The following is a 23,688-nucleotide window of genomic DNA, read 5'->3' as shown; positions in this document are numbered from 1 at the left end:
ATTATCTCTAGTGTAGATAACAGGTTTAAATTTACTAAAAATCAAACAAATAGCTCCACAAAACTCTCGTACATTGCACCAAATTCTAAGGGTCCTACATGAGATGAAGTAAATATGATGATTTCTAAAGGTGAAAGTACTAGATATCCACTTAGACTTAAAGAAATGAATCCGAACATGGGGAATAGTTTCTTTTATATACTTTATGTATTTTCTCACACTATTGCATAGAAGAGGTAGGAATAGGAAGTTTTGTGATTAGTATACATCTATTGAAAACAAAATTACCTCTTTTCTTGACATTGGCTCATTGAACGCAAACAACCATAGCCCCGAAGAAGATGTATTAGTACCATACAAGCATGGCCCCATTGATGGCTAGTGTCCATAGCCTCGATGAGTTTGTGTGTACCTCCCATACTTGTGCTTTCAAATCTCTGGTGTTTCCATGATTTTGATTTGCTGTGATGGAGAATTGTGTTTTGGCAATTGGGTGAAGAGAGGGGGGTACAAGAGGTGTTCCGTTTGAGGAAAATAGATGTAATACTTGTTAAATTTGACCACACAAGCCTTCCCTGAATCTTCCAATATAGAGGATTAATTTAACTATGGAGGGATAAGGGAGCGATTCAAAGGAAAGATTGAAGAAAAATCTTTCCTTTATAAAAGTGAACTAAACTATTCAAAACATATTTTAGAGTTCTTCCATATCATTGAATAATGTAGGAGAAAAAAAACTTAATAAATAAGATCTTTAGATAAATGAAAACCTATTAAAGTGATAGAGTAAATATTTCCCATAGCTAACAATTTGTGTTTCTTTAGATATTACCCCATATAGACTTTGAAAACATCACGAAATCCAAATCTAATTTAGGAGAAAAAGAAAAAGAAAATAAATGTATGAAATCACAAACTTGAGCTATAAGAAACCACACAACCTCAAAATAAACAAAGAATATAAAAAGATAAGTCATGAACTAAAAAGACTTTGATAAGACAGGATGAGAAGATACATCTTAATGTAAAGACTAGAAAGTGAATTAGAGATCTTATTGGTTAATATGTTTGTTTTATGTTAAGAGAATGACAGATATTTCTTTCATGGAAGGTAATTAATCAAGATTTTATTGAAAACTAAAACCCTAAACATGAGTCAAAATAAAAGTTAAAGTATGAATAGCTCATTAGAATGTCTTTTTCCTTGTGTATATCGTGTTTGATAATTAATGATGACATTAAACATTAATTGAATAAGAACCAATGATTAATTATTAAAGGTAAGACATACAAAAACTATTTAATGAAAGTAAATATGAGCAAGATGATAGCTAAAAACTTAGAAAAGGTAAAGAGACTTCCTAATGAAAACCTATTTTCAGCTTGAAGGTCTTCAAAATTGTTTTATTCAAAGAGAAAGTATGCAAATAAACTAAGTTATTCCTAAATATAATTTATTCTAACACTAAACTCAAATCTTGAATGAAGTCATATAAGACCTACAAGAAAATGTATAACAAAGATAAAAAAACATAAATGTGACTAATACTAAAAATAGTGAAAAAAATGAAATTGTCATGATATGTTAATGAAATCTATCAAAAGACGAAGATAAATGTATGTAAGAAAACCTTGAAGAATCTCATTGTAGTTCACCTTAGATAGCTTAATAAAATCGTGAGGACTTGCCTGATTCACTTAGTAGTCTCTAAACGTTTGTATTTAAAAGAGCCCACTTCTTCCCACAGAGGATATTGAGAACTATAAGATAGGAAAGAAGAAGTTTCATTCTCCACATAAATTTACACATGCTCATGATTATCTATTTTTCTTAATATAAAATCAGTATTAGGGAAATGATTGGGACAATGAAGAGTACCTCTCATAAAATAAATGTTTTCACCAAGATTCAATCATAGCAAGCATCCAATCAAAAATTAATATGAACATTGTTGGAAACTTAAAATAAATTTCAAGGATCAGTGTTAACATCATCAAAACAAGAAAATCAAATGTGAGACATGTTCTTAAATAATGAAATCTTGATAATCTATGAGGTTTAAATCCTAAAAATGAATGTATGTTACTTTGTGTTATAGGTGTTTCAATACTTCCAATATCAGTAAACATATCAAAGATGACTTATTTTTTCAATATGATCAAATGGATAAGAAAGAAACATAGAACTGATATCAATATGCATATCACACTAAGATTCATCATCCTGAACTAGGTGAAACAAAACTTCATGACTTGGTTCATTTTCCAAAGATTTATTTTCACTAAAATTCAAGCTATTTGAAATGGGATTTTAACATCAATATTAACAGGATCACTATCATATGGATTGAGATTATCAAGAAAATATGGGTTCATAAAATAGTAACTTGCAAAGTATAAAAATTTATATGCTTTTGTCTTATTTATCACCAAGAATTAAAACATCTTCCATCGTTAGAAGGATGAATCATGAGTTAAAAGAGTAGGAACTAGTTCTAAATTAACCTATGAAAAATGAGGATTATGATTTATTTGTTAGTTGAATATTGAGTACAAATATCATTCAGAGGGTAGGTATATATGATGAAACTAGCAAAGCAACATAAATCTATAGGTATCACCCATATTTATGCACAACCCATTAAAATTAAAATTCCAATGGGTAAGAACGAGTAATTCCTTTAACTGATTTTGGTGGAAATGCTTTGAATCATTTTTCAAAACCTTCCCTAGAGAGTGAGAGAATATAATGATGAAAAGTTAGAGTGGAATTCTTTGAAAGGAATGATACTTACTTAATTGCATAACCACATTATTATGGTAAGCTAAAACAAAGAACAAACAAAGGTAAAACTACTCCTAAACTTACTTTACTCTACAAGAACAACTAGGACTAAGTAAAGTCATATTTCTAGTGCACCCATTCTAGTTGTTTTAACCCTAAAGTCAAATGTACATAAAAAATTACAAGTAGAAATTGAACCAATACTAAACTATATGAAGAAAAATTTAACATATGTACATTTACCTCTAATACCTACAAGAAAATAAGCCTATTATTTACAGATACATTCACTCGAAATGATTTATCCAACCAAATTTTTGAATATATAATGAAAGTTAAAATGGTTAATGTTATGCAACCAACTCACAAAAAAGAAAAAAAGATAGATCAATGACTTAAAAATTATCCTCTTCGAGTGGAAAACCTCCTTTACATTACATAAATGAACAATTATTAGATGATACAAATGATAAGACATCTTTGGTATATATAGGAGTCTAAGGGGTCACAAAATAATCAAAGGCTACATAACAACAATAATGTAAGGGAATAACAATAACAATAGTGGCATTCTATGGGGCACAACAATAAAAATAGGGGCCTACACTAAAAATAATAATAAGGGGGATACACCAGTATTATAGGGACCTAACATGCTCCTCTCCTTCAAAATAGTGTTTTCCTCAATGCTGGAGTAGTTACAGATGCTTCTGTATAAAATTATCATCCTCACATGTGGAATATTCAACAGGTAATTTCTTCCACTTATAGATGTTGCGTTCTTGTTTCCATGATTGTTTCATGTTCTAATATGATTTTTTTAATCTTCTTCAAGTTCAGGAAACACTATTTGAACTAGGAGATTATCACTGATAACCTTCTTTAAGCATGAAACATGGAAAATTGGGTGTACTTGGGAAGACACAGGGAGCTCCAATTTATATGCCATACTACCAATATTTTGCAACACCTTCGAAGGACCATAGTACTTGGGTGATAATTTATTATACTTCTTAGCTTGCTTGAGGGAAATTTGATTTTATGGTTGTAGCCGTAAAAATACCTAATCGCCTACCTCAAAACTTCTTTCACTGTAACGCTAATATGCTTGTTGTTTCATTTGATTCTATGATAGAGTGAGGTTATCATTTAAGAGTTGGAGAACTTGTTGTTGATGCTCGATGTGATATTCTACTATTTGAGCCTCAAAATTTTCTCTTAAATATGATATGATGGAAGGTGGATGATACCCATAAAGTGCCATAAATGGGGTCGTTTTGCTCTAATATGGAAGGAAATGTTATAACACCATTAAACTAGAGGTAACCACTTGACCCATTGTGTTTTTTAATTAGATATAAAGAAACAGAGATATCCTTCAAAACATTTGTTCATTATCTTAGTTCTCCTATCAAATTGAGGATGATAAGATGAGTTATGAGCTAGTTGAGTACCAAGACAAGAAAGTAATTCTGTCCATAAATTTCTACTAAAAATGGGATCTTTGTCACTTACAATAATCTTTGGATTTCCATGTAGCTTTTGAATTGTTTCAATAAATGTAGTAGCAATTGTACTAGATTTAAAAGGATGAGATAATGCACAAAATTGTGCATACTTGGTAAGTATATCAACTACCACCATGGTGACACTCTTTCCTTTAGACTTGGGTAAACCTGTGATAAATTCCATTGAGACCTCCTCCCAACACTGACTTGGAATGGCTAAAGGTTGTAGTGGACCCAAGGTCTTAATTGTCTCAACATTATTTTGTCGAAAAATCAAACATTTTGCCACAAACTTCTGAATATCAAATTTAAGACCATCCTAAGAAAATTCCTTCTCAACCCTGTGGTAAGTTTTTAAAAATCCTGAATGCCCTCCTAAAAGGGAGGTGTGCAATTCCAAAATAATCTTTTGTATATGTTTGGAATTCTTACAATGATATAAGCAATATTTGTACCATAATGAGTCATTTTTCTAGCTAAATATATTAGATGTACTAGGAAATAGTTGCACCTTTTGAATGAGTGTCCACACCTCTTCATCATTCTTCCATTATCCCTTGCTTCGGTTATCCAATTATGTTGGATAATATAAATTGCACAAAGAAATTCTTCCATGTCCTCATCCTTTCTTGTGAGTACATCGGGAACAACATTTTTCTTCCCTTTTTTGTAGATGATTTCAAAGTCATAACCCAACATATTTGTGACCCATTTTCACCTCTCTTCTGTAGATAATATTTGTTCCAAAAAATATTTAAGACTATCATGGTTTGTTTTACATTGAAGTGTCTTCCGATTAGGTAATATTGCCATTGCTTTAGTGCTGTAGTATTTCCAACATTTCCTTCTCATAAATAATTTTGTGTAAATGCTTTCCTTTGATTGGTCGACTTTCAAAAGAAATGGGTCTTCCTTCTTGCATTAAAGCAACAAAAATTCCATTTCTTGAGGCATCACATTCCACAATAAAGGTTTTTGTGAATTATGGCATAGCTAAGACTGGTGCTTGGAACATTGGCTCTTTAAGACGTTCAAAGACCTTAGTTTCTTCTATAGTCCAAGAAAATGCATATTTCTTCAGTAAAGTTGTTAGAGGTGCTACTATTCTCCCAGAATTCTTAACAAACTTGTGAGAATAACATATCAACCAGACAAATCCTTTATGACGTTTTATGGTTGTGGGGATTTTCCATTCCTTAATGGCTTTAATTTTGTTAGGGTCTACCTTAACACCCTCATGAGATAAAATATGACCCAAATATTCCACTCCTATACTCCAAAGAAACATTTGGAATTTTTCTCATATAATTATTTCTCCTCCAAGAGTTTGAGCACACTATCAACATGTTGAACTTGATACTTCCAAGACTTGTTGTAGATTATTATATTACAAAAAAATACTAACACAATTTTTCTAAGGAAGGGTTTGAAAATGGATTCATCAAACCTTGAAATGTGGAAGGTTCATTAGTAAGGCCAAAAGGAATGACAAAAAATTCATAATGAACTTCATTGATCCAGGTGGATATTGGTGGCCACCCACCTATTCCACTTGGACCCCCACCATTTCTTCTTTCAGTATTTCAGTTTCCTTATTTGTAGCACAATTTACTAATTTTGGCTGTTTTCGAGGTCCTGAAGTTATGAAGCTGTTTTGAGGCCCTAAATGACATTTTTTGGGGAAAACGGGGGCCAACATGGGGCAATTATTGATGTTGGCCACCTGAAAGTTGTATTCCTCGAAAATATCTTTCTAACGAGGTATTGTGCGTGTCAAACAAAGATTGTACACCAAAGTTACGACCCCAGGAAATTGATGTACCAATTTACCCAAACAGTGCCCATAGTTTGGCGCTTCATCTCCTAGGGTTAGGTTTTTGGATGTCTATGGTTTCCCTTGTTTCTCAATAATAAATAGGCCGTCAAGCCTCATTGTAACACAGTTCAGAGGCATGTACCCACCACATCTCTTCTCAGAGATAAGCTACCATCGCCCGAGCTAGTCTTATTTCCATTTTGTTTGTAAGCATACTTCAGTATTTGATATTAATGAAATGAAATGTTATTTCTACTGAATCTCTGTATTTATGGTTATATATGTAATTTTTTGTGTTCCTGCTTAAATTTGGATCAATCATGAGTTCTAAATGTTGTTTTCAGAATGTCTTCAATCTTCATTCTAATTTGATTATATCCTAAACAAAGATCTAGCTTGGTGAAGTAAATTTCTCCATGTAATTCATCCAACAATTCATCAATGACAAGAATGGGAAATTTATTTTTAATAGTGAGCTTTTTGAGATCCCTATAATATGGACACATACACCATGATCCATCCTTGTTGTGTGCCAATACTATTAAAGCAGAGAAAAAACTTTGACTAGACTGAATTATACTGAGCTCTAGCATTTATACAACCATATGTTTAATTTCACTCTTTTGGGAATAGGGATATCTATAAGGCTTGATGTTTGGAGGAACACTTCCTGGAATCAAATGAGTGGAATGATCATGATCACAAATAGGTGGGATGCTTTGTAGAGTCTCAAATGCTTTGGAATGATTGTACATGGCTTTTTGAAGAACTAGAGAAATAGATGATTTCGATGTTTGAACCTCTAGTGAGCATAATTTTGAAATTACACCCCATTTTTGTTTCTTAAGAAGCTTTGTCATTCCATTATAGATGATTATATTGCATGGATTCCCTAAGATGCCACATAACTCAACTTCCTTTCCTTCCCAAAACAAAATCAAGAAAAGTTCTTGAAAATTAAAAGCTATTGTCCCAAAAGAATATAACCATTGGAATCCTAGTACAACATCAACAACACCCATTGGAATGGAAAGAATTGGAATATTCATTACATATTCCCCCATGGTTAGCTTGATACTATGGAACTTTCCAGATCAATTTATAGCTCATCCATTTTCAATGATCACTTGACACTCTCATGCTAGATATAGGAAGCAATTCATTTCCTTTGTTATCTTACAATAAATAAAATTATGGGTACTAACCAAATAAATCAACACTATTACCATTTTCTTCTTGATATATCCTTCTATATGGAGAGTTTGAGGAGTGGTAATTCTTTCCAATGCATTAAAATATATGGTTGGATTCATTTCTTCTTTCTCTGGGGTTGGTTCCTGGTGTATATCCTCCTCTTTTGATGTTTCTTGCTCCGTTTCTTCCTCCTCTTCACAATCTACGTAGAACAATTTATTCTCAGCACACTTATGACCTTTAATGTATTTTCCATCACAAATGTAACAAAGCCGCTATGCTCTTATTTTCCTCCAATTTGTGTGGTGTCAACCTTGTAGGTTGTGGAATGCTAGGAGAATCAACACTTCCATATTTATAGTTGTGAGTGGTACACTTCCTTGTTGCCATAATTTTTCTTTCAACTTTTCTTTCCACCCTGAATGTCTTCTCCATGGAATTAGGTTCCCAAAGGCGAGCCTTATGTTGGATATTATCCTTTAAAGTCCCTATGAAGACATCAATCCTATGCTCCTTTGGAATATCAATTACCCTAATATTCAATTTTTGGAAGTCCTAAGTATAAATATGCGATACAAAATGATTGGGTTCTAAGTATAAATATGTAATTTGTACCTTTTTGTGCGTTGCACATCATGGAGATCAAAATATTACCCCATTTGTAGTATCCATGTTACCAAAACCTTGCCATCAAAATTCCTCATATCGATATTTGAATTGTGATAGATCTTAAACCCAACATTGTAGTCTCTAGAATCATAATTCATATTCCTTTTTTCCTCATAATGATTTTCATGGATTAGCTTGTCACCACTGGGAAACCTTTCTTCTAGAAAATTTTCCAAACCTTCCTTCAACCCTTTTATATTGACATTTATCATTGCTTCCATGTCTGATTTTAAACCATCGTTCAAAACTTCCATGTATCCTTTTATACCATCTATCTTAACATTCATCATGGCTTCCAATTCATTTTTTGTTGCTTTTTGTGAGAGCGAATTTTGTTGCACTTGGTCTCATAATTTTGATATATCATGTTGCATTTCTTCCTCTTTTTCATGTGCCATAGTAGAGGTTTTTTGTTGCTTACTAGGTCTATCCATTTTTTCATTTCGAGACATAAGGGAATTAAAAAATGATATATATGATTCACTATGCCTTTTTAATCACTTCAAACTGAATTTTCAAACAAAAGTTATGCAAGAGTTTTTAAAAGAATACACACCTTTTTCTTGCTTTTAGGAGCTTGACCTTGAAACTATTGTATCTCTATAATTTTGGCTCTTCATGGTATACAATTTTATCCTGTGGTATCCCTTTCAATCTTCTTTCCAACACCATAAATCATACCAACATTAGATTCTTCAAGATAAATTTATGCCCAATCTCCCACCATAACCTGAATATGCACTGGTTTCATAAAGAAAATTTGTATGAAATTCCACGTGTTATCATTTAAATCTTTGGCCTTGAAAATGATACATGAAAAACTATAGTTTGTAAAATTTCACTCACCGTTGATGAAATTCAAATCTGACCCATGTAGAGAAAGTTATGATGATTTTACCTAGGTCATCTATTTGAGATTGAATTCTAGAGCATGCAGAAACCGTAACTTCTTTAGACCAATAGCGAACCAGTATCTGAAATTTCTACACGTAGTTTACCAATATTTTGGCTCCTCGTGGTCAAAATTTCATCTTTTTAATTTTTGTATAAAAACATTATAGCAAAAATTCCATGATGGCCTATTTGAAGCAGTGAAACCCTAGAATCCAAAGCTCTGATACCAAATGTTATGTAACCATCTCACAAAATAGAATAAAATATATATCAAGGAATTAAAAATTATCCTCTTTCAAGTGGAAGCCTTCTTTACATTATATAAATGAACAATTCTTGGATGATACAAATGAGAAGACCTCCTTGGTACATTTAAGAGTCTAAGGTGTCATAAAATAATCATAGCCTACATAACAACAATAATGTAAGGAAACAACAATAATAATAGTGGGCTTCTATGGGGAAAAACAATAACAATATGGGGGATACATGGACACAACAATAACAATAGGAGTTTACACTAACAATAACAATAAGGGGGATATACTAGTATTATAGGGACTTAACAATTAATATAAAACCATTGGCTGGAAAACATAGTTGGAGAAGTAATATGGTGAGAAACCTCATAAATACTACCCTGTAGAGAAAAGTTAGTACTATTTATGATAAGAAGGGAATTATTATTACTATACAATGAAATCTTCTTTGAAATTTATTTTTCCAAGCAAGATTCAATTGGCTCATCAAAGTCATTATAGTCAAGATGTAAATATTTTCAATATTGTAGAAGATGTATAGAAGGAAAGGATAGTTGGAAAAATTCAAATGATGTACTCATAAGTGTTGAGGCCTGTAGAAGATTGTTAGTATTCAAAAGTAAATTTACATCAATATTTACATAATGTACATTACTGTAACATGGTAAAGGGAATCTATTTGTATAAAATTCCTTTTCACAAGTATCATTTGAGATGTTGCAACTAAGATTAATACTATTATCTAACAAAAAATGTTCAAGATCATGACAGGATTCAACAAGGACTTGATTAATAACTTAAAAATCATGTATGGGAATACAAATTTCAAGATGAGGATCTAGTATGAGATTACCTGTATTAGAATACATCTCATTGTTATGTATCCAGATCAAAAATAACACAAAAACATAACAAAAACTAGATAAACAAATAGATAATAAACCACTTCGAGGGGGAAACCTCACTTTACATCACATAAATGAACAATCCTTGGATGATTCAAATGAAAATACCTCCTTGGTAAATATAGTAGTCAAAAGGGTCAAAATATAATTAGGGTCTACATAACAATAATAATGTAACGGTTCAACAATAACAATAGTGGGCTTATATGGGGCACAATAATAATAATATGGGGGCTACAGTAGTATTATAGGGACCTAACATGCCCTTGTCCTTAAAAAAAGTGTTGTCCTTAACACTTGAGTAGTTCTGGATGCTTCTATATCAAATGTTTATCCTCCATGTGGAATCTTGAATAGGTAAGTTATTCCACTTAATAAGATACTATAAAATTGATTAATTTCGTAGTTGTCATATTCTTATTTCTATGATTGCCTTAGGCTCCAATATAGATTTTCATTCCTCGTTAAGTTCTGTAAACATAGTTTGAAGTAGGAGTTGGTCACCTATAACCTTCTTTAAGCATGAAACATGAAAAACTAGGTTTACTTGCGAAGATGCAGGAAGCTCCAATTTGTATGCCATAATACCAATATTTTGTAGCACATTGTAAGGGCCATAGTACTTGGGTGATAATTTATTATCCTTATTAGCATGCTTGAAGAACATTTTTTTGTATTGTTGTAGCTACAAAAATAATCAATTTTCCATATCAAAATTCTTTTCACTACGATGTTGATTTTCTTGTTGTCTTATTCGATTATGTGCTAGAGTCATGTTATCCTTTAAGAGTTGGAGAACTTGTTGTTGATGATCGATGTGATATTCCAATGCTTGAACCTTAGAATTGTCTCTTAAAGATGATGGATGGTGGATGATATCCATAAAGCACCATAAATGGGGATATTTTTGTTTCCTTATGGAAGGAAGTCTTATACCACCATTCTTTCAGAGATAACCACTTGACCCATTGTATTTTTTTATCATATATAAAGAAAAAAAGTTACCCTTCCAAACATTTGTTCACTATTTCAGTTTTCCCATCAGATTGAGGATGATAAGATGAGTTATGTGATAATTGAGTACCAATAGAAGAAAATAATTTTGTTCAAAATTTTCTAGTGAAAATGGGATCTCTTTCACTTATAATAATCTTTGGATTTCCATGTAGATTTTGACCTATTTCCACAAATGAAGTAACGACTATAATGGATTTGAAAGGATGAGATAATGCATAAAAGTATGCATACTTGGTAAGTCTATCAACTACCACCATCATGGAACTCCTTCCTTCAGACATGGGTAAACTTGTGATAAAATCCATTGAGACCTCCTCCTAATACTGTCTTGGAATGGTTAATGGTTGCAAAATAGTTGGGATCTTAATTGTCTCAACTTGTTTTTTATTGGAAAACCAAACATTCTACCACAAACATTTGAATATAAGATTTAAGGCCATCCCCAAAAAATTCCTTCTTGACCCTATGGTAAGTTTTTAAAATTCTTGAGTGCATTCCTATAGGAGAGGTGTGAAATTCCAAAAGAACCTTTTGTTTGAGTTGGGAGTTATTTCATAGATATAAGCAATCTTTGTATGATAATGAATCATTTTTCCATAACAATATATCAAATTCTTTGGGATCTTGCTACAACTTTTGAATGAGTGTCCACACCTCTTCGTCATTATTCCATTCATAAATTGCTTCAGTTATCCAATCAAGTTGCATAATATAAATGGAATAGAGAAATGCTTCCAAATCCTCATCCCCTCTTGAGACTAGATCTACAAAACCATTTTTCTTCCATTTTTTGTAGATTATTTCAAAGTCATAACCCACCATATTTGTGACCCATTTTTGTAGCTCCTCTAAAGATAATATTTATTCCAATAATTATTTAATACTATCATTATCTATTTTTACCTTCAAGTGTATTCCCATTAGGTAAGGGTGCCATTGCTTCAAGGCATGTAACATTTCCAACATTTCCTTATCATAAATAGGTTTGAGTAAATAATTTTCCTTTATTGGATTAATTTCGAAAGAAAAGTGTCTACCTTCTTGCATTAAATAGTGCCAATGTCATTCGCTGAGGCATCATGTTCGAAAACAAAGGTTTTTGTGAAGTCTAGTGTAGCTAAGTCTGGAGCTTAGCACCTTGCCTCTTTAAGACTTTCAAAGGTCTTAGTTGCTTCTCTAATCCAAAAAAATGCATCTTTATTCAGTAATTTTGCCAGTGGTGCTACTATTTCACCATAATTCTTAACAAACTTGCCATAATATCGTTCCAACCCAAGAAATCCTTGAAGATTCCTTAAGGTCGTGGAGATTTTCCATTTCTGTATGGATTTAATTGTGTTAGGATCTACCTTAACACCCTCATGAAATACAATATGAATTAAATATTCCAATTCCTGTGCCCCAATGAAACATTTAGAGGATTTTTCATACAAATGTATTGTTGGGGAAAAGTGATTTCTTATCATTTAATTTTTCAACCCAGGGGTTTCGTAAACTTGTGAAGCATGCATACACTGTATGTGCTAGAAATTGTCTTTCAGTTTAGATCAATCTAACTACAAAATAATGAAAACCGGTTCATCTAATCTATGAAATCAAATAATGAAAATGAAATTAAACAAACTTGTGAAATAAAAAACAACTAATGTATGCTTAGTTACTGCAACATTCAATTATGAAGTGTTACCTTCTTGAGATGATGTGTAAGCAACTATTTATACTTTAACTTCTAATGTCCTAAAAAGCAAGTAAAGTGTGCAGAAAATAACTTAGTAATTGCATGTATCAAATATTCAACCATTCAATCTTGAAATATGATTAAATTAATTTCTTAAAATGATGTTTAGGAATATTAGTTAATGCAATTAAATGAGGATCTTAAAATCAAATATAAAAGAACGAAAAAGTAAAGCTCAATGATTGCATATGTTGAACATTCAATCACCAAATTTGAAGTCACCTTCGTGCCCTGATCCTTTATTCAATTATGCAATGAATTGATGGTTTAATCTAAGAAAGTAAATAACAGAACATGAAAGGAAACTAAATAACTATGAGCCCTTGCCTCAAACTTAATCCAATTAGAAAATACATAAATCTTCCCTATTGAAATTTTTTTAGAAAAGCAAAGATTATGCAACCATTCTAAAACTAATACTAAGAAAGCAAATGAACTATAATCTATAAAAGCAATTAAATCTCACAATCATTAGATGGCCATTCCAATGGTGTATGAGGATGGCAAGTGAAGAAGCTCCATATGCAAGAAAAACTAAATCTTCAAATCTCCAAGTATAAGATCCAAATTCTCTATTAAAAACATGAGCATTTCTCCAACTTTACACATGCCTTTTAAGGGAGAAGGCTCTCCTATTTATACAAAAACATAACAAGCTACCCTATTTAATGAAGATCCACTAAAATCTCATATAGTTACAACCAAATAGCTCATATTGAGACACATATCCCCTAAGTGTCTCATAGAGTTCCAATCCAAATAAGAAATGATGGGACACCTCATAGAGTTACAATTCAAATAGGACACATATCCTTTTTTGACCTTTATTCAAATCTCCTTTGAAGGGAATTCAAATTTGAGCATTGGAGGCCACATAAGGCTGCCTTGGAAGCTTCCAAATGACCTACACATGTCATGAAACTCAAGCCACATATATAGATACATGAAACCATGTTAATTTCCTAGTTTTTAATCATAAATTCTCTTTAAAAACATAAAAAAATAAGTTTGGTAAATAAGGATCCTAACCCATATATTTATGAAAATGGTGGCTAATGAAAGGTTATATGGTTATGGAGTTGCGACATGTGAGTGAAATGGTGGCAATAAGGTGAAAGTGGATGTCATTTTGAATACATTTGGAGGCCCAACATATCCCCCAACTAGAGTAATTGCATGTCGTCATGAAAATATTGCATTAATTCCTTTGATTTGATCACAATGTCTTTGCTTTTGAATGAGCTTGGCTTATATGATATGTCCTTAAACTTTGCATTTCACAATTTTATTTATTTTTGCAAAGTATTCCTTGTCATACATTGAATTGCAACATGTTTGGTTGGTTCTTGTGTTTCAACCAAATTCTAATCGGTATTTGTTCTTGTGTTTCAATACCTTGTTTCTTTTTGTTGCAGCAAGATTCATTGAACATATTTAAGAATGCATCTTTAAAATCAGCCATATAGTGTGCTCATAATTTAGGCATTATTTGCAAATCGTATAACTTTTTGAACCATAATGCAATCATAATTGATTAGGACAAGTATGTTAGGATAAAATGAAAGTGTGTGATGGTGTATGATGTATGAATAAGAAATGATGTCCCTTCCCCCCAACTAAAGATATGACAATGTGAAAGAGGAAGTGAGGAATTTCCCAAAGTTACAATTTTAGTATTTTAAGGAATTTCTTGACTAAAAATTACAAAATGACATACCTTCACTTACCTTCAATGTGCATGAATTATGGAAATTGAAGAGTGTGGCTGCTTTTGGATCATGGAATGAAATGTAGAATTCATCTGCTTCTTAATTGCATAAATAGTGGATGAGGTTGTGAATTGGATTGTTTATCTCTGGTGCTAAATCTGTTGTATTTTCTGTAAAATGCTAAAATGATATAGTCTTCAATCGCTACAAAACTAATGGTACAACTCTAGTCATGCGAATAAATGTGTCGGTGTTGAGCATGAAGAGAGGTCATTGGATTACCGACCATTAATGAATGTCGTTAAACAATGAGAAGCAAACTTGCCATTAATGTCAACGAGTGCCAAGGTACCTAAGTACATCTTGCAAAGGGCGAATAAATGAGCCGATGTCGAGCCACTTGCAAGATCCAACGATCAAGGGACATTGATGTATTGCCATGATTGTTGGCAAGAGAGCTTGTCATTAAGGCATACAAGCCTTAAGGTACTAATGAGGAATCTAGCCTTGGACCTAGATAATGTGTTGATTTCGATAGGCCAAGGATTATTAGAAGGAAGGCCTTAAGGAATCCTCCATCATCTAACGTGAGCATGAAACAATTATTTTGAAGGACTATGAATGGAAAATTTTGCAGTGGATCAAGGTTTATTTAACAGGAAAATGACAAGTGAATGGAAAGTAAAAGGACAAATCAGCATGTAAGCGAGCTGAATGTCTTTATGAAAATGAGTTATGAGTTAGTGAAAGCAAGGCATGAAAATATAGCTTCTATGAAAAAATGAATAGTGAAGGAAAATGAGATGATAATTTTATTGACTGACTAAGTGAAATGCAATGCGACTGCAAAGGAAATGAGATGAAGGTTTTATTGATTGAAGGAGTATGGATGCAATGGAAACACTGGTATTTGAAAGGCTTGCAACGGTTGGATCTAATATGCATTAACATGTGCTCATGCATTAATGTTTCATCTATGTTGCTGCTCTGATCATTTTCTTGTGAAATAAATGTGGTCTTTGAGAGACATTATTTGCTTATGGTCATCTGTTCTTCTTCTTGGAACCTGCAAAAACTAGTACTTCTTCTCCAATGGATTGTAAGGTTATCAAAATAGAGAGGTGATCAATCTCTCTGTTAGTGACATTTGCATAAAAAAATAAGAATCGGTACTATTAAATAAGTTCATGAAAGAAAACCAAAAGAGTTTATACCTGTGGCGAAAGTAGTGCCTCAAGTTACCTGTTGTTTCTTTCAGCAATTTCTTAATTCTTTACTGTTTCAAAATCTGGTAATAGCTTCCTCATTTTTTAGACTTCGTTGATATATTTCCAATGACACTTGAATCATCGAATTCTGATGTTGTATGAGAAAGTTAGATTGTTTTGAAATTTTTATGAAATAGTGAAAATTGTCATGTAAAATGTGGCATGGGAACATGATGCTACAGTGAAAGATGATGTAAGCAGATAAAATGGCATGTTGATCATGAATTTCTGATTAGAATGCATTGTTTGATGAATAAATCATTGAGTTAAATGCATAGCTATAGAATGTGCATAGTTTTTGTAGCTAAAATCTTGTCGATCTTCTTTGGCTGTGCCATGGCATAAGATTTTTCATTTTGTGATGTTGTTGGCTTCTGTATCTGAAAGGTTCATGATCATATAAAAATACTTTATGAAAAAAAATGCATGTCCACAAGATTCGATCTTGCCATCTATATGATTCTTGTTAAGGCATTGTGGGTATCCGCAATCCTGTAAATGAAACACACTATCAGTTTTTTTTTTTTTTGGTGCCAAAACTATTTTCTCATAGCAAAAATATTTAAAATATTTACAATTAAAACTATATATAAAATATGATGTTATAAAACAACATGAAAAAGAAAAAAAAATATTTACAAAACTGTTTGTAATAATGATACCACCATGAAAAAAAACGAATTATAAAATTCAAACAGTGTGTAAGGCTTTTCTTTGAGGTTTGTTGCAGTAGCGTTGATGGAGGAAGAAATGGCTAGCGTTGATGTAATTTCCATGCGATTGAGTAGGCGAGAGTGATGGATCCACCTCCTTTGGTGGTCTATGAAATTAATGTCAGCTCTATTGGTAGCTTTTGCACTAAAGAGAGAGGAGGAAATTAGTGATAAATGTGTGCATGTTTTGAACATCCGTGGCTTTGGTGGGATCTACTAACTGCGCAGTGGGTACGAATTAAATTGGATTCTACGTGCAATGTGGATTGAATTCTACAACAAAGTTTATTTTTAATTTGAATTCTTCCCTCTTCAACGTGCCATGTTCAAACATTTCATAGTGTATTAATTAGAAATCATTTTTTCTCACGTAGTTAGCAAAATAGGGTCCTAAAGAATCTCAGATTTCTCTCAAACGGTTGTGAAATTGAAAAAACCGTTTCTGGGTTATTTAACTTGACCTATTTTGGGAAAAACCCATGTTTCAGTTTTTCGAAATTTTCCACGGTTTGCTCAAAAAATGCATTTTAAGATTATGTGTCAAAATAGTTACGTTTTCTATGATGCTTCAGCAATTAAAATCATTTGCTGTGGTTGGATTTGCAGGTTTTGATGTGAGGTTGAGCAGTCAGCTTATCAGAACCTTTTTATTAATTTTGTTGGTGGTGAATGGATAAGAACACTTTTCTAAGCATTCTTTCTCCGGGATGAAACTGTTCACTATGTATATATAAAAATCGTTTTTTTTTATATGTAGACAACAAAATAGGGCTTTGAAGAACTTTAAGATTCTATCAATTGGTTGAGAAATACAGAAAATAGTTTCTGGGTTACCTAAATGCCCCCCTTCCAGAAAAAACCCATGTCTTAGATTTTTCTAATTCGCTCTGGTTTATTCAAAAAACGTGTTTTAAAATCGTTTGTCAAAACATTTACGTTTTCCGAAAATGTTCCGACAACCAAAATCAATTTTTGGTGGTTTTGATTTGCTGGTTTTGAAGGTTGTGCTTTTGGCTATATGGATGTCTTCCAGCAAAGGAAAAGGAAAGATCTAACTATATCAATCGTCCTATGGACAATTTTGGGAGACTCGAAATCTGCCTCCATATCAATGCAAGTTGTTTAGTCATGCCATTACTTGAAAATGACTCTGGAATGAGATTTACAAAAGATAACCAATCCATATCGAATCTGAATGGAATCATTTGAACCTTTGATATGCCAGATATGCAGCGTTTTTAAAGCCAGATCTAATTTTATTTCTTTTTATTCTTTTTTTTTTTTAAATGCGGAATTTTGGATTTGGATTCCAAGCTAATGCCAAAATATTTTTCCTTGCAAGCCACAAGAGTACCTAGATTGTCAATTTCCTTAGGAAAAAAAAGAAAAAAATCTACATTTTCCTTATTAAAAAACATGAAGAAATTTTTTTTATATTATTTTTTTTAATTGAAAATCCAAAATGATTTTTTTTTTTTTTATTATCAAAACATATTTTTTTATTGAAAATATTTTTGTGAGGTTAATGAAGAAATGCAAGAAAATAAATAAAATTCTAGAAGATTTTAAAGTCTAAAAACTTTTAAAAAATGCAATCAAGAGCTCTAAGAAAAATGCAATCAAGCTTGATTTTATTTCCTAGTTTATCCTACTTGTAAGATTTTTTTCTAATTTTTAAGTATATGAATGTTTCTAATGGCGCCATTTACAGATTAGAATTTCTAAAATGTTCATATCCAAATTTGCGAAATGTACCTCATTGTGTATAAGGACATAAGAAATCGTTTTAACCTTTAGATTTGTCACAAGGATCTCTTGAAGAATTGATGAATATTGTGGCGTAACCGCTTCTTGATACCATTCCTCAATGTAGTCTTTGGGCTGCATTCTAGATCCTTTGTCCATAAATGGTTAGTAAAAAAAAAACAAATAAAATACACTCTAAACTAGAAGTTAGTTCCTATGCACACTTCCCCAGAAACGTCACCAAAATGTTGGGGCAAAGTGATTGCCTATCATTTAATTTGTCAACCCCGGGGTTTCGTAAACTTGTGAATCATGCATGCACTGTATGTGCTAGAAATTGTCTTTCAGTTTAGATCAATCTAAATACAAAATAATGAAAACCAGTTCATCTAATCTATGAAATCAAATAATGAAAATGAAATTCAACTAACCTGTGAAATAAAAAACAACTAATGTATGCTTAGTTACTCCAACATTCAATTATGAAGTGTTACCTTCTTGAGATGATGTGTAGGCAACTATTTATACTTTAACTTCTAATATCCTAGAAAAGCAAGTAAAGTGTGCAGAAAATAACTTAGTAATTGCATGTATCAAATATTCAACTATTCAATCTTGAAATATGATTAAATCAATTTCTTAGAATGATCTTTAGGAACATTAGTTAATGCAATTAAATTAGGATCTTAAAAGAAAATATAAAAGCATGAAAAAGTAAAGCTCAATGATTGCATAGGTTGAACATTCAATCACCTGATCTGAAGTCACCTTGTTGGCCTGATCCTTTATTCATTTATATAATGAATTGATGTTTTTATCTAAAAAAGTAAATAACAGAACATGAAAGGAAACTAAATAATTATGAGTCCTTGCCTCAAACTTAATCCAATTAGAAAATACATAAATCTTCCCTATTGAAATGTTTTTAGAAAAGCAAAGATTACACGGTCATTCTAAAACTAATACTAAGAAAGCAAATGAACTTTAATCTATAAAAGCAATTAAATCTCACAATCATTAGATGGCCATTCCAATGGTGTATGAGGATGGCAAGTGAAAAAGCTCCATATGCAAGCAAAACTAAATCTTGAAATCTCCAAGTATAAGCTCCAAATTCTCTCTTAAAAACATGAGCATTTCTCCAACTTTACACATGCTTTTCAAAGGAGAAGACTCTCCTATTTATATAAAAACATAAGAAGCTACCCTATTTAATAAATATCTACTAAAATCTCATATAGTTACAACCAAATAGCTCATAATGAAACACATATCCCCTAAGTGTCTCATAGAGTGACAATCCAAATAAGAAATGATGAGACACCTCATAGAGTTACAATCCAAATAGGACATATATCCTTCTTTGACCTTTATCAAAATCTCCTTTGAAGGGAATTTGAATTTGAGCATTGGAGGCGACATAAGGGTGCCTTGGAAGCTTCCAAATGACCTACACATGTCATGAAACTCAAGCCACATATATAGATACATGAAACCATGTTAATTTCCTAGTTTTTAATCATAAATTCACTTTAAACACATAAAATAAATAACTTTGGTAAATAAGGATCCTAACCCATATATTTATGAAAATGGTGGCTAATGAAAGGTTATATGGTTATGGAATTGCGACATGTGAATGAAATGGTGGTGATAAAGGTGAAAGTGGATGTCATTTTGAAGACATTTTGGAGGCCCAACATGTATCTCCACCAAATGTTTGAGCACCCTATCAACATGTTGAACATAATCTTTCTAAGACTTGATATAGATTAGTATATCATGAAAAAATACTAACACAATTTTTCTAAGGAAGGGTTTGAAAGTGGAATTCATCAAACCTTGAAATGTGAAAGGTGCATTAGTAAGGAAAAAACGCATGACGGAAAATTCATAATGACCTTCATGAGTTCTGAATGTTGTCTTTGGAATTTATTTTGTCTTCATTCTAATTTGAGATATCTTGAATGAAGAGCCAACTTGGTGAATTAAATTTCTTCACATATTTCATTCGAAAATTTATCACCGATAGGAATGGGAAATTTATATTTAAGAGTGAGCTTATTGATCCCTCTATAATATGGACACATACGCCATGATCCATCCTTCTGTTGCACTAATACTATTAGAGAAGAGAAAGAATTTTGGCTAGGTTGAATTATACCTACATCTAAGATTTTTGTGGCCATATGTTCAATTTCATTCTTCTGGCAATAGAGATATATGTAAAGTCTATTATTTGGAGGAACACTTCCTGGAATCAAGTGAATAGTATGATCATGATCACAAATAGCTGGGAGAGCTTTGGGAGTCTCAAATACCTTGGAATGGTTATCAAGGACTCTTTGGAGATCTAGATAAGTACATGATTTGGATGTTTGAACATCTATTGAGCTTAATTTTTCAATTACCCCTCTTTGTTCCTTATTCAAAATATTTTTCATGCCATTAGAGCTTTTTATCATCCTATGTTTCCTTGTGATACCCTTTAATTCAATTTCATTTCCTTCCCATAAAAATTTCAAGAACATTTCTTGAAAATTAAAGGCTATCATCACCAAATATTGCAACCACTCAACTCCTTACACAAAATTTATTATCCTCCCATGTTCACCTATAATACCCTTTAATTCAATTTCCTTTCATTCCCATAAAAAAATCAAGAAAAGTTCTTGAAAATTAAGAGCTATCATTGCCAAATATTAATGTTACGATTGGAATACTAATACAAAATCAACACCAGCCATTCGAATGGAAATCATTGGACTCTTCAATACATATTATCCTATGATTAAATTGATATTATGGAACTTCCATGAGGAAATTATAGCTCCTCTATTTTCAACCATCACTTGGAATTCTAGTACTAGATATAGAAATAAATTCAAATCCTTGGCTATCTTACAATGAATAAAATTATGGGTACTGCTTGAATAAATCAACACTATTACATTTTTCTTCTTGATATATCCTTCTATCTTGAGAGTTTGAGGAGTGGTAATTTTCTCCAAGGCATTACAAGATATGGACAAATTCAGTTCTTCTCTTTTAACTCCTGGGGTTAGTCCTTTGTGTATATGTTCTTCTTTTGATGTTTCTTGTTCCTTTTCTTCTTCCTCTTCACAATTTATGTAAAATGTTTTCTTCTTAGCAGAATTGAGAACTTTAGTGTATTTTCTGTATCAGTTTTTTTTTTTTTTGTGTAAGTCAGAAGTTTATATTATATAACAAAGTATAGTACAAAAAATCTGTCGTGGCAGATCGAAAGCAGGGCATAACAGTGAGCCATATCTAAACACCTGCTCAGAGAGTTCATAAAAAAGAGACTGCAAAAAGCACACCTCGCAGGGTAGCTTGACCTGAGCTTGTTCCTATAATCCGACACAACCTAGACATTACATATCATGACATTTACATAGCCAGACTTAGACAGAAACATAGATAAAGCCGGAGAAAACAAAACAGGGGATTTCCCTAGATGTACTTGCCCATTTGACTTATGGTGTCCAGACCCATCTGCCGCATGTGAGTGTCCATCCTGGCTTGCACTGCTGCCATGGATTCATTCTTCTGAACCTCAGTTGTGGCAGGCTGTGGAGTGCCGGGAGCTGGGTTGACCGTATCTCTCAGAATCCTGATAAGCAGGGTAAGCTTCTTGTTGACAATTTGAACTGCTTCATGCACCGTGTTGATCCGTCCTTCCAAAGAGTTGTTGTAGTTGATAACTTTTGCCATCTGAGCCTCCGTGAGGTTCACTTCAGTTACATTGGGCTGCTTCTCATTCTCAATCGAATCCAGGGCTTTGGCTATGAGCATCTTGGTGCACTAGCTTTCGGCCTTTGTTCTGACAAATTGAGTGGCCCTTTTCGATGGGGTTCCCGGATCCTTCAGCCAATCAACCTCCTCTGCAATCTCCTCCTCCGTTCGCCCTTCTTCCGCTTGCTTGACCTTAGCCTCCAGCTCAGCCACCTTACGCTTATTCTTAGCTGTAGCACAGGTTTCATATCCTCTCTTCGCCTCAAGCAGGTCCTGATTCGCTGCAGCATAGCGACAACCTACCGCTTCCATCCTTAACTCTCTGTGCTTCTTGCAGCTAAGGCAACTATCACTCACGGGAGCTTGCTCTTCACTGTGAAAAGAAACTGTGGGGAAAACAGGGTGAATGCTCGCTGCTTTATAGTGTTTTCGAATATGGATCCTCCTGAGTTTGGTCTTAAACCTGCTGTAGGTAGGAGTACTATTGCAATCAATTTGATTGAGGTTCACACACGCGAAGCAGATGCAGGTCGAAATGGAATGAGTTTGGCTGCTCATGATCCATTTATCAGTTTGCCAGGTGTTCTGTACGTTTAAGCGGTTGCTGTGGATGAGAATGGTGTCGGACATACCCTGCTTGCTTTCATTTCGATCCTCCATTCGCTGAGCTTTGATCCACCCTGCCTGTTTTGTAGTCAACATAAATGTTATTGATGTCTTTCTATACGGCTCTCTTCCAAGTGTCCTGTTTTTAATTTTGTTGATGCTCTGAATTCTGTGGCTCGATCTGTAATGATCACTAGTTTGGCTGGTCTGCCGCCGCCGATAAAACCACCTCCCTATGAGTCCTGTCATGCCGTTACTTTGGTAATGATTGTTCCTTTTACCGGTTTCCTTAGACTTCCGGTACCGATTGTCGAAGCCATTATCGGCTAGGATGGATCGGTTTGATTTGAATCCTTTTCCGCCAGCTGTGCACATGTCACCTTGAGGATTGGGCAGTTTACCTCTTGCCAACAACTGTTTGTGGTTGTGTTCAGGTTGTCAGCACCGTGGTTTGCAAAAAGTCCGCCAACCCATTAGCCTTTCTTCTCACAGATTGGAAGACTATGCCTCTCAATTCTACTATCATCTCCTCTATGCTTTCAGTTGCCTTAGCTAGCCTCCAATGTTTGGTGGCCTTACTGGCTTTTGTGCCCGCTTGTAGGCGTTTAGCCGCCGAGATGGCTAAAGAGGAATCCCCCTCCACTATGACATTTCCTCGTCTCATGTTTCTTAGAATCTTCAATCCTTGCTCGAGCGCAGCAAACTCTGCTTCATTGTTAGTGCATTCTCCTAGAGCCCTGCAGTAGATATGGATTATATCTCCATCTTGGTTCCGAATGGCGCCTCCGATACCTGCAGTACCTGGGTTGCCCCTCGAACCCCGTCGAAATTTAATTTTAGGCTGCCTTCTGGAGGGCGAAGCCATCTGAAAATTTGTGAAGAGGGTTGAGCTCTGTTTCCCCCCGAAGGTTGATTGCTGGAGGCCTCCAATTGAAACCTTTTTAATATGCGTAAGTCCTGAGCGGTGGGTTTTTCATTCGTATCAGCTTTGCATTTTACCTGTATTAGCTGTTTGATGTTGATAGTGATAGATTCTTTTGCACATTCTATGCTTCTAACTTCCTCCGTGAAAATTCTTCGATTTCTGTCTTTCCATATTGTCCA

The 23,688-nt window shown here is 33.3% G+C and overlaps 1 protein-coding gene across 1 annotated transcript; it reads right to left on the bottom strand.

Moving 5' to 3' along the window:
* Positions 1-23,014: 23,014 nt before the first annotated feature.
* Positions 23,015-23,449, bottom strand: LOC149188042 (uncharacterized). Its single transcript, XM_089409853.1, has one exon. It carries the CDS (start codon positions 23,447-23,449, stop codon positions 23,015-23,017), a length of 435 nt encoding a protein of 144 aa, XP_089265979.1.
* Positions 23,450-23,688: the final 239 nt, after the last annotated feature.

This window comes from Pinus tabuliformis, chromosome 3_1, assembly GCF_031772625.1.
Source record: "Pinus tabuliformis cultivar Carrire ecotype Pingquan chromosome 3_1, CPIR1, whole genome shotgun sequence".
In the NCBI taxonomy this organism is placed as follows: Eukaryota; Viridiplantae; Streptophyta; class Pinopsida; order Pinales; family Pinaceae; genus Pinus; species Pinus tabuliformis.
The sequence above is the reverse complement of the archived record's forward strand: the minus strand, read 5'-3'. Positions and strand labels throughout refer to the sequence as shown.